Source organism: Pempheris klunzingeri, chromosome 7, assembly GCF_042242105.1.
Source record: "Pempheris klunzingeri isolate RE-2024b chromosome 7, fPemKlu1.hap1, whole genome shotgun sequence".
Classification (NCBI taxonomy): Eukaryota; Metazoa; Chordata; class Actinopteri; order Acropomatiformes; family Pempheridae; genus Pempheris; species Pempheris klunzingeri.
This window is the reverse complement of record NC_092018.1, coordinates 9791530-9804595: the sequence shown is the minus strand read 5'-3', so window position 1 is coordinate 9804595 and position 13066 is coordinate 9791530. Positions and strand designations below refer to the sequence as shown.

The following is a 13066-nucleotide window of genomic DNA, read 5'->3' as shown; positions in this document are numbered from 1 at the left end:
CTATTCGACTTCAGTTTAACTTAAGACTTTTAGTCTTAAGATTACTTAGAAGAGACTTAGATGTGCTTTGTATTAGAAGTACTATCTTATATCTTATTCTGAAGAAAAGTTTCTCAGCTGTCAAGGGGATTGGCGGTTGTTTTTTAAGTAAAGATTAGTGCACTTGAGGTCATAAAAGTACAATATTTTCTTTAAACACGGGTTCTCAATTGAAAGAATCTCCAAATTCTGTGCAAAACTCAGTCTCAGTTTTCCCCAAACGGTGTTACACTATATTCAACACTCAAAGATGTTCCTAGTATATAGACAAGCCCCTCAGGCAGAGAAACAAGTGAAAAAGTCAAGGACATATCACAGTCTTCATGACAAGAATTTTATTTTCTTTTTTTTTTTTTAATTACATTTTGCATTAAATTAAAGAGTTTTTTTTTCTTTACAACATACATTAAGCTGTGAATCAGATGTTAAGGAAGTGAAGAGAGTAGGGCAAAAAACTTTGTGACGTCACAATATCTTACAAGCTTACAAAGTTCAAAAGGTTGAGAAGTTGAGAAGAGAGTTGATTTGCATCTAATAGCAGTGTATTATAACAAGGGTGAAAGACAAAAAAGGCACACACCAAAGAACCTCACTGTCCACAGCAGCCTTCACAGTCAAACCCAATCCAGTCTTTAAAATGTTCAAACCCTTCTCCGACATCAAAACACTTACAGAATCAAGTGTACAGCTAAATTTTCTCGTCAACACAGGATGTGGACATTTAACCTTCTGACCTAGACAGATTTTCTTGTTCACATTCCGTGTAGACATGGCAATTCTCCAAGGCGAGAGCCGCTGCACCTGAACATTTCCAGATAAAAAATGTTCAGTCGTACATCAGCATTATTCCAGGCCTGGGGAAGTTGCTGGTTCATGCACTCATCAATACACTGGAGGGTGTAAGCAGGGCCTTACGATGTCCTGTGACCAGTCTACAACGCAGTGGATATCTGGATATCTATCTTCGTACTAATCTTGGGCCATTTGCACCATTTTGAAGATTTAAGTAATCAGTGGAATAACTGTCTCAACTGACCCCAGACCACATTTTTGAAGGGGCATCTCAACCCCCAGCTCCTGCTTTGACCTACTCTGTTGCCCATGACCCTGTCATTTGCAACCTAACCCTGCAAGTGTCTATGTACACACGATAGTCAGGCCACAGATCCTTCACGGCCTTCTCACGTTAGCTGTGGATTGAGACATAGTTGGCTTTCCTCCATTGAGAAACAGAAAATTGCTTGATATCAAGAAAACTTTTTACCTATCTACACATACAACACTAAGGGAGTGCTCCGTTGATTTTAAGTGTTGGGGGTGATCAATAAAAATCCTCAAGTAGAAAGGAAGTGAAAGCAAAAAAAGGTCAGATTAGTCAAACTCTCAGCCATTTACAAGGCTTTGATAATGAGAGTTAGTGAAGCAAAATAAAAGTGTATCTCTAAACCTCCTAGAACCGTGTTCGTCTCTTACAAAAGGGGGGTTAAATACGGTACATTTTTTTAATGTTGTTTGAAAATGTCAACTTTCTTCACAGGAACCAGCCTGTTTATGCGACTGCCTAACAACTGAGTGTTACGATGCACACAAGAAGCCTAGAACTGTGTTAGTACATTGGGTGCTTATGCGTCTCATACTGTACATTTGCTAGTGTTGAAGTTGCATTATTATTGCAGTGCACCAGAAAGATACACATACATTGGCCTTCTCAAGTAACAAATGTTAATTGCTCAGTTAATCAGTCAATCAACCATCACTCTAAACCAACAGACAGCAAAAAAAAGTAAAAACAAATACCAGGACTTTTAAATTGTATAAAATATAAAATCAAAAACACTCACAACGTCTTCATCGACACTGCCAGCACAACATAAAGGGCTGCTTTAAGCGCATTAATGGCACAATCAGAAATGAACCACAAAGATGAGTGTGTATATGTCTATGCGTGTGTGCATGTGTGCGTGGGTGTGTGAGTGTAAGAGAGAGAGAAAGAGTGAAAGAAGAAAAGAAATCCTCGTTGCTCTTTTCCCTCTGGACAGTAAGTGTGTTATGTCTAGGGACCAGAATTACAACAATAACACCTACATTCTTTAATTGCATTTTTATCAAACCAGGGAAATATCATGACGTAAGAAAAATAAAAAAATACTACAAGGAGACAAAGTTAACAGCTAATAAAGAAAACATTGTCACTACTTTAGGGTGTAAGGCACAAATTTACATGTGGAAAAAGAAGCAGGCAATACAGATGTTTTTATAGTTTTCTTTTTCACCTGCTCATCTGCGTGACGCTGCCAGAAAAGAAGATGCGGTCCAGGATGGATGCATCGCCCCGCCTGGTTGCAGCATCACTTGCAGCTTCTTTCTGTATGTGTGTATGCAGATTCCCATACTGTTGCTGCAGCTGCTTCTCTTATATTTGCAACATGCAACAGTGAACTTTGATGGCACCGGTAAGCCAGCAACCAATCAGGACGAATGTAACTGACTCACGCTAAACCACAGTGTTGATTGAGGGAGATGCTCATTGGAGGAGTGAAAGGGTGAGATCCAGGAAGTCTTTTTTATGATTGGTCTAAAACAATGGAAATTCTGGTCCATAAAGGTAAAAGTCCCTGTCTGGCACAGTTTAAATAAATATCTCCTCCTCTTCACAGAGGTCACATATATCTCAAGCTGCGGGTCCCACTGAGCACACAGTAAGACCTAGTGGACCTTTAGTCTTCAAGAAAGTTCTACGGGCTCCAGTTTAATGACTTTAAATACTTTTTTTTTCTCACACTTGATTAATTAATATTAAAAGATCTCTTCTCTGTCCTCTCTCTCTCCGAGCCTAGAAAGTCAGTCTTTTTTTTCAAAAGCACTTAATAAAAATAAATACAACAAGCTATTAGTATTAACAGTCATGTGTTATTCAGTAACCAGTACAGTAGGAGATTCCTCTGGCCCAGGCATTCGGTCGAACCCAGACAGAACTTGATTGCTGTAACACTGAGAGGCTTTTCACAGTTTCTGACAGAACTCAGACAGCTGTCTGTCCTTTCAGTCCAAGCTCAGTCTCTCTGAGTGCTTGCTCGCACAGATTTCCCAGTCCTCAAGGTACTGTACAACCATTATTCTCCAAACCCCCCGTGCTGTCTTCTTATGTGCTTTTACCAGCATGATGAAGTATCAGGTCAAGTCCCAGTGGCCGAAGACACCACAAACAAGAGAGCCACCGCCTTGGATGCTACAGGGCGTCGTTGGATGAAATATTCAGGACAGCATCATCTTCTTATGTTTCAGTAGCACATGTTTACCATGTGTGTGTACAGAGGAACTGGGAGTCAGCCAGAGCATGAGCTCGATGACTGCAACAAATGACGACAACCATTTGTATAATATTTACATATTTATATAAAAAGAAAGTGTTTTCTTAAAAAAACTGTGTTGCATTTTCCACTGTACTTTACACCAAAAACAAACAAACAAACAAAAGAACACTAAAAGGAGATGCAAGTTGTACAGTATTCCCTGTTTTTTCTCTCTTTCAGAAAAAAACTCACTACTGTCCGTTCACATTGGACTGACTGGCTAACTAGCTGACTATGTGCACGAGTCACTGGACTTGACTTTTGTTGAGAGTGAGACTACGGAGGGTTTTGGGGGGACATCAGGCTTGAGATATTTGATGCCCGTTCGAGGCAGTGAACCGTAGGAGCTCATTCCAGGTTGCCGTGACAGAGATATGCCCTGTGCTGTCATTTGTATGGAGTCCACCCTCTGAGGTGCAGGGGGCGGAGTCTCCACGCGGTTGAAGCTGTGATGTCTCGCCAAATGGGAGGAGTTAGACGAGTTGGTGTTGTGCTTCTTGAGGACGGAGGATCCGGAAGCTGCAGACGCTGATCCTTTCCGCAGCCCGTAGACTGATGAGTGGACCTCCAGGCGTTTGCCCATCTGTGGGACAGCTGGAGGGATCGTGAGAGAGGCCTCTCGTTGGGGCACACGTGGTGGCAGCACCCCATCTGGATCTACCATGTTGAGGTTGTGACAGGGGCTCTTGACTGTCTTGTACTCCAGGGTGGCCCCCTGGTCATCCATGACACTGTGGCCCATGCTGAGGTCACTATGGTGGGGCTGCTCCACATACTCATGCTGGTAGGACTGCTGGTGCTGCTGCAGATGAGGCTGGAGTTGGTGCTGATGCTGTGGCAGAGGCAGGACTACAACGCTGGGGATGTGCCCCGGTGAGGCCCTCAGGGGCAGGTCTGTAGAGATAACAGGGGAGCCTATTGATGGCATGTCCTTGGTGCAAGCATTGATGAGGTTCTGGTTCCTCTCCCACTCCCGGCTGCCCCGGCTTGGCTTACGTCGTGGCTGCATGGGGGTGGATTCAGGCGTTGGCAAAGCAGCAAGGTCCAGGTGGTGCTGGTCTGCTTTTATCAGCATCTTCCCATTTGGTGTCAGTCTCCCGTTGTGCATCAAAGGGGTAAGGATTGCCTCGGGGCGACTGTCTTTGGCCTGTGTCTCAAAAAGCCCCGTCAGCTTGGTCACGCTGTTCATAGAACCCCGGCGGGAGTGGAGGTGGTGGCTGTCCTTTTCCTTGCGGCCTGTCAGGTCCATGTCTCGCCGCCGGTGGTCACAGACGCAGTAGACAATGATGCCAGAGAAGATGGCGCCCATGGCAAAGGCAAGGATGACAGCGATGGCCAGCAAGGTCATGGGAACTAACTGGTCACGACCCTTCTGGTAGCTCTCACGGATCACACCTGCAGAAAGATGTGGAGATGACATTCAGACTGACAGACTAAAAGAAGTATATATGATACTGCTGCTGCTGTGTTGTAGGATCTTGTTTCTAAGAAAAAATGGGCAAGATGTTTATTATTAGAGAAACCCAAAAATAGACAATGATATTGAATTACAATAATTAAAAGATATTCTCTGGGTAAAAAGATTAGAGGTTTAAATAATTTCATGAAAAACATGTAAATGAAGATGGATTTATCCCATCATAAGGACCACCTATTCAAAACAGGCGTAAATGGTTGCTTGAAGTAGCAGCATTCAATATTTCTCAAAAATCCAATCTTAGACTGAAAATGTGTTTTGGAGGGGTGATTATGATTCACATTTTAAATCCCAGATAAACCCCCTCTGCTGAAATGAAAAAAGATATGAGCGCAGATAAAGGAGCCTGAAATACCCAAACTCTTTCTTCTCATAGATGCAAATGGGAGACTTTTCATAAATTTTCATAAATGGATCCAATCTCATGAATCACAGAGAATACATTAAAAAGCCTCTGATTAGACACTAAATCCAATGAGCTCTGTCATCAGTGTCTTATGAAAGCACCACTTTCAAAGACTGGCAAAGACGCGCCGCGATACGGCCAAATAAAAGATAATTCAATAAAAGCAGCTATGAAGTATCCTAGCTGTGGGAAAGAGGGAGCAGCGGGTTGTGTGTAATAAAATGGGGTCAACAATAATCTGCACACACATACACACAAGGGTGGACACACGCAGCCCCTTCAAAACTCACATACACACGTACACGCACACTCACACTGATGATAACCTGTGCATGTCTACATGATAAATGTCGGCATCTCATGCAGCACTCTGTCCCTTGGGTTAAACACACCAGTCCACAACAGAGAGATTTATAATGCGTTCACAGATGACCCCTGGCCAACGCAGATCAGTTACCACAGACAGAGGATTAGGCAGGTGGGCTCTATCACGTAAAAAACTCCCACAGTGCACCGATGGTCTTGATATTGAGACTCAGTTATACACCTGCACTGCACTCATGGTCTCATGTATCATGGCATATTCATATGAATAAGTACGTATATGTGTATATGTCATGAAATACATACTTGAGATTTTCTGTGTGCATGCTGTTTGTGTCCTGACGTCAAATAAAAAATCTGCAAAATTTTAATATGCAAAAAAGATGGAACCTTTCAGTCACTCTGGATGACATGACTACGGACGGTAACCTGACATTCATATGTATGAATGGAATTTAACTTCACATAATCCATTATGCGAGCCTGTCTCATACAGAGGAAGTGTGTTTACAGTGAATCTTAGTTCTAAAATAAGCACTGTGTGGGTGATGTGATTTGTATAACAGCTTTTACAAATCAAAGACATTTTCATTTACCAGGAATTTACATAAAACTGTGAAGAATGGCTGAATATGGCTATGACTGTATAATTTTTTGCTTAACCTCTTAAAGGATTCTTTTTTACTGACGTGAATTCATAAAGTCTTGCTTTTTTTTAGTTTCCCCCCTAATGACCCTGTCTTGTCTGTTGATTTTCTTCAACAGCAAAGTGACAAAGCCCCACATGCACTGCAACCCCAAACTTATCTAGACATTTTCCAGAGGAGCTGATTGTGAGAACGCAAATGAACAAATCAGTTGGACCGGACATTAAACGCACTTTACCTTTAACTTTAAACTTATATTACAGATACTTAAATCCACAACAGTTACAGTACATGAGCACAAACACTGTACTCACTGTGTGGGATGCAAACATTAAAATTTTAAAAAAATTAATAAAACAATTGTCAACAGGCAGGTTGCTGTAATTTTGTCTTTTGCAAATTTGCCATTTCCACAAATTGCTTCACCTTTCTTGCAGATCATCATACAATGTGTTTTAATTTGCTCTGTAATTTTCCAACAGAAGATGCCACAAAATGAGGCGTTAGTTGCAATAATTCTGCAAAATCCTGAAGGGGCTGGTTAATCGTGTTTAGGCTTTTCAGCCCAGCTGTGTCACCGAGGACACACTCAAAGAATATCTTCTTTCTGTGTCTCCTTAGCGAGACATAACACAGACACAGAGACAACATGGTAATCTGTTCTTGTGGAACCGAAATCCAGACTCTTAAACTAACATCCATAATCCTCACTAGCTGCAGTCATACTTCATTAGTCCAAAAACAAGACTTAAACATGTTTTCCCAGCTGAAATAAAGCACTGAGCAATGTCTCAGTATTTGCATTGACTTTAAAGCTCAACCTGGAGTTACTTAGTTCAGTTACTTTTGCACAGATCATCCCTCATTTATTGTAAAAACAGAACTTCACTTTTGTCTTAAATAGAGTGCTGACAACACACAGCTTGCCCATACCTCATTTAGTGTTAAACAAAAGGTTTAAAAACTTATTTTCTGGCCAAAATCGTCTCTTATCAAGGATGTGCCGTGCTGTGTAGATAGTGTGAGAAGTGATGAGTGTTATCTGCAGTGAAGCATTACGGTCTGACATGTGTTATTCTGCGGACTCCTGTGACCAAATGGCCCGCCTGTCTGACGAAACATCTGCTTCCCATCTCATACAGTAACATCTGCGAGCGAGAGAGATACTTTTCCTCCCTGCTATCATTCATTTTGTTGACTTTCTGCTGTCCTCACTTAGATCGTTTTTTTTTTTCTGACTCTCATACTACTTTTCTCCTTCGCAGAAACAATGAATCACTTTTCTGACTTTCTTTCTGCTTCAGAGTGTTTTCTTTCACTGTTCAGCTTCCATATGGTAAGTGCTCTATTCAGTGGAAACTGGGAAGACTTTAATTATAACCTTGTGGTCTTTGTGAGTTATCATCCTTTGGCAGAAACGACAATGGTGACGGGTGCCATTTGAGGTTAAGCGCCTCTGTGAACAAAGAAGAAAAGGAAGAGAAACACAGCTTCACCTGAGGAGAGAAGCCCTGAAAATCTCCCAAAAAAAAACATTTACCTAAGAAAATGAAAGTATGAGCATAAACAAATACTTTGGCAAATCTCTAGTTTTTCCATAATCCTTGTTAAATGTAAATACATTCATCCATCTCTGTCTACAGTGCTTACATGCTGAGAGAGCGAGTCAAAACTGTTATGAATTTTAATGACAGTGAATTTATTGCTGCTAAAGGTTAACTTTCTTCGACTGGGGATTTGGATTTCACATTGAATAACAAAGGCGAGGGGAAGCAGAGCCAAACGGGTGTCCATTCTGGTGAAGGAGGCGAAGCTAGATCTTTGTCTTCTATTCCGGGCGAGAGAAGCGAGGTTAAAGCCCTATTTAACCTGCACTGCGTGGTCCTTCCTGTCTGTGTCTTTTTAAAAAAAAAAAAATCCTTTCACTCTTTTTCTCAGGTTTTCTCCCCTTCCATCCATCACTCACGTCACTTGCACTCACACACACTTCCTATTTAGTGTGTGTACTTAGCCCAAGGCCTTGGGTAAAATACAGAAGAAAGAAAAAGACGAAACTTTGAAGACTTCCATCTTTCATGTGAGGAATTGTTTCTCATCCTAACATCAAAGAGAATGAAAGTAGCCACGGAGGACATGGGAGCTGTCTCTGTCGAATCATAGGACTTCAGGGTTTTGAATCAAGGTGGTGGTGCCACTCATTTTTTGAGGCCCATTTGTGATCCTGCAAAACTTTTCAAAACTTTCACAATGTGACCTTGAAAACGTATCAAAGACGCACAGATTTCCTGCTTTAGTCTCATCTTGTTAGGGTTCTGACTGTACAGTAACTTATAATCTTCTGGTTGCCTCGAGAATGGCAGAATGCCTCACAAGGCATCCTGCAGTTCGACACTTCTCTCAGCGGTTGAATTGATTTGAATTTCACACCACCTCGGGCCTCAACATTCAGATATTAAATACATATCTCAGATACTCAGATATTCCTCGCTGTCAAAACAGCCTGGGTCGGCAACGCTGACTTGTAAATCAGAAACATTGTAATCTGCTGTGACTGGAACTTGTGAATGCTCTCTCTCTCTCTCTCTCTCTGTATCTGGCTGTCTGACACACATAGACACTTTAACACTCTTTTAATCTCTTCAGAAGAACCAACTGACTTAAGCCCACAGAGCCTGTCTTTGTGTTGCTGTTCAACTTCAAAGGTAGTTAAACATCACAGAGAGGTTACAGGGAGGGCGCTAACCTCTGACTGCAGGCCGTTACACAAAGACGGTGTCTGCGAGTTGATAAAAATCTTAATCAGACTTAACTGCACTCACTGATGTGTCACTTGTTGAAAGACAGAACAGTGGACCTTGTCAGCTAATGGAGTAGAAGAAGAGATGAAGGGGAGGAGCTGAAAATGTTTAATGCCTTTGCTACTTTAGTTTACACTTTACTGCGGCAAGAACTTTAGAAATGTCTTTTTTGCTTTCAGGGCTTTGCTTGCTGTCATCTTTTAAAAAGGACATTGCTGTTTTGATGATGGCAGCAATTCATTAAGTGCTATGTTCAGTTAGGATATAATCCCATTAAGTCTTGTGTATGTTTATGTTCAAGAGGCACTTGCAGTAACGGTGTTATTTAATATTAAAGCATTCATCAGACAATCCTGAGTCAGTGCACCGCATACTGATGAGCCAGTTAAGATATAATTAAACCCTTAATTATATAATTATGCACCTCAGTTATTAACACTGATGTACTAACCTATCCACCTCCCTGCATACAAACTGTAGTACATAATACTCAAAGGAAATCAACCTAAATGACATCCCTGTAAACATTTTTCATCAGGTGTACGAAGCCTTAAATTGACAGTATTGTTTGTGTTAGTGATATGCTCAGCATGAATAATACAGCTAAAACAATTAATCCAGTTATTTCTGATTTCACTGCTATCCCTGGCAGCACAGGTTTACTGCAGGTGTTCATTAATCACTATTTATGGAGAAAAACTGTAGTCTAAACTCCACTGCGTTTTTTTCCCTCTCCAATTAATTAGTATTCAATCTTGATGAGTCATAGTTATACAGATGGTGACCCATTCAAGAGGATATTTTCATGCTATGACTGCTGAAAATGAGTGACAAGCGTCTGACTTCTATGGATGACTAAAGTGCTATGTGTGTTGTAACTCATTCGGTTATAAATGCAGACACAGATAATCATTCAGAAATGTTTTAGTATAGAACAGGCCCTACTTAGTAGCACCAGAGAACAAAGACACAGCTTGTATCTACTTGTTGAGTGGCTCACTTATGGACATTATGAACATAACCATTTAAATTCAGTACAAAGTAGAATAATGACAGCTGAATGTGGTTTATACGAGCTTCAAAGGCACAAAAGGATGAGCTGCCGTGATATGAGATTGAGTCTAACGTGGCCAAAAAGACAATAAGGAGCTTTTTGTGTGAACCAGCAATGGCAAGAGGTAAAGTATAACCAAAACATATAAATGGAAAAGTAAGCAGCAAATGTGTGTAGAAAACAAAAGCTGGCTGAGAGAACAATAAGCTAATCAGTGGAGGAAATTACGGCTTATGGCTTGACGTCAGTCAGGGAAGTGCATAATGCCGGGAAAACATCCAGTCCACTGTTGCTACTATGATTCACAATGAGCTGCGAATAATTCATCTGGCTCACAAAGTCCTATCACAATGTTTGGCCGGTAAGAAACACTGAACCAGAAACCTGCACTTCATACAATATAGAAGGTATAATAATGACACGAATATGAGTTGTAGAATTAGCTGATTAAAAAATGACTTTTTTTCCCTTGCTACATTGTAATTTAAAGGACCACTTCACCATCTTTTAACCTAAATCCTATTATCCTATTTTATAGGACATGAAATGCAATGCGCTCGCCATCATAGGGTCCTGAAAAAAGTCACCATTGTGCAAGTGTTTCATCTGACAGTGAGCAGAGTTCGTGTTAAAGTAAAACGTCAGTTACCTCAAATCTTGTCAGCTCACCTCCAAGGAAAGGTCATTTGAAAGGAGAGACGTCTCCGTAATCAGACAACCACGAAAACCGTCATCTATCTTTTTTTTGCTTTCCAGTGGTAGAAGAAATATAGCTGAGAGGTAATACTTGATGGTTATAAACTGACGGGAGAAATTGCTACTAAAATGCTAATTTCTTCATGTTGGCACTAGTTGCTTGTTTTGAGTTTAGTTTGCAGAGCTAATTTGGTGATAGATTGGTGGTTAAATGGACACTTCCAAACTGCACAAACTGACTTTTTTTGGTTTTTCACAGTACAAACATAACCGTTGTTACAAATTTGGCAGAAAAGTTACAGTTCTCTTCTAGGGGCATGTAGCTGGAGGGAATCAAGCAATGACAGAAGAATTCATTAAAATATAATATAAAAATGTTGTTGTTTTTTTACTGTAAACAAAAAATAATCAATTTTCTCTGCTAGCATTGGGTGCATTTGACATTGGCATTTTTTCTCTACACTGTAACTCCAGGTAACATTCAAGATTGGCATGGCATCCCCAATAATGATGGTGCAATGTTTCTTCAACTGCCTCCCAGAAAGTGAGATGAAGTGAAATGTTCAGGCTATCGAGACTTTTTGGCATGTAAAAAATAAAGTGCTGCATCCCTGTGTGAGTGGGGTCATATTCCCCCTCTATCATACCACCTTGACACACAGGTGTCAGGAGCTGCTGCAGCTGAAAATAACCCCTGCAGAGCAGCTGTCAGACAACTGGTATTATCATGAAATCCTGACATGGAGGGGGAAATCATATCTTTTAATACGTTACTAATGACAAAGAAAGATAATCAAAATGCCACAATTCTGATTTTGGAAACTTGGTGTGGCTGGAAAAAAAAAAACATTGTGGTTTCTCCGATTTTAATTCACAAATCAAGTTTCTGTTTGACAAGATGCATCATCTTAAGCCAGATGACACTTTTGAATATTCATCCTGTGAATCTTCATCATCATCCTGTGAGTATGACAAAACAAACCATCTCGACAGACCAACCATGTCTCCTAGAAATTACATTCAAGTACCGTTTTCCCAATTACATTGTGTTAAGAGCCGTAGTTGCTACCTGGTTTATGTTCACAGGTAACATTTTTTCTAGTATAAGAAGTGCTACGTTAATATATAACATGTGCAAGTCATTGGGAGGTTGGGGAGGATTATTGATTCTAGTTTAATGTTAATAAAGTAAACTTTTAGATCCTGTTTTGAGCTCCAAGCCATTGATGACTTTTTCAATGTTCAACCAATGCTGTGAACACTGTTCCTTTGTTTCTGTCAGGAAACATTTTGCTGATATGATTAATGTAAACCGTTTTTCGATTTGGTAATTAATTAACAACGTCATTGTGTTGATAAGAAATAAAAAAATATATATTTATTTATATATTTCCTGATTAATTCGTCATTTTTAGGAGACAGGGTTGCACCACATGCACTTGCAGGTTATTCGGCACAACACTGTTTCAGCCGGGATTAGTTGAGTTAGCTGGGAAAAGATAAAATACAGAATGTAGAGTCTTCAGGATTAAAACTGTGGCCCAGTATGAAAACAAAAGACTGAGAGGGATAGAGAGAAACGGTCTTCTTTCAGCTACAGTATCTCACTACATCTTATACACTCTCTTATTCCCCTTTTTTCCAATCTTGTTCATCCAATTCTATCGTTCGGCTGGTTTGTCTACTGTCTATCTCCTTACTCTCTCCTTTATAACCTTCACTGCTACATTATTGTCCTGTTCTGTTTAATAAATCTTTATCATGTGTTTTCCTTCTCTCTCTCTCGCCTTCTCCTCTCCCTCATTTCCCATGGCTCCTTCCCCTGTTGTCTCTCTCCATCCCTCTTTCCTTCCACCTCTCCCATTCCTTTCTACCCTGGATAGCTGCTGTAATGAACCCATAAATTGGAGCAACACAGCGGTGGCTACAGGTCGTGTTGGGGGAGGGTGGATGTAAAGGGGGGAGGGGGAGGAGTTGAGCCAAACAGAGAGAGAGAGAGAGAAAGAGAGAGAGCAAGGAGGGAAGCAGGGCAAGAATTCATTCCTGCAGACAGGGGAAGAGATATGACTCCAGTTGGAGAAGAGACACACTACAAGGGGAGAGATGGAGGGGGAAGAGGAGGAGGAGGTGCAGAGATGGAGGAGGGAGAGAGACAGAGAGAGGCAGGGGGGAGGGGCATTGGGGGAGGAGGCTCCATAAATTGGTTCAGGAATTAATTTACACTAGGTAAGGTATAGCCTTGGAACATGCCATCCCAGTCAGATGAGAGGTC

The 13066-nt window shown here is 40.9% G+C and overlaps 1 protein-coding gene across 2 annotated transcripts in view; it reads right to left on the bottom strand.

Moving 5' to 3' along the window:
* Positions 1 to 435: 435 nt before the first annotated feature.
* sema6a (sema domain, transmembrane domain (TM), and cytoplasmic domain, (semaphorin) 6A) overlaps positions 436 to 13066 on the bottom strand; it is a 105286-nt gene continuing 92655 nt past the window's right edge. For both annotated transcript variants that reach the window (XM_070833597.1, XM_070833598.1), the window contains one exon: positions 436 to 4787. In XM_070833597.1, the coding sequence (XP_070689698.1) occupies positions 3625 to 4787 (1163 nt within the window). In that variant the 3' untranslated portion in view covers positions 436 to 3624. The remainder of the gene's footprint in view (positions 4788 to 13066) is intronic.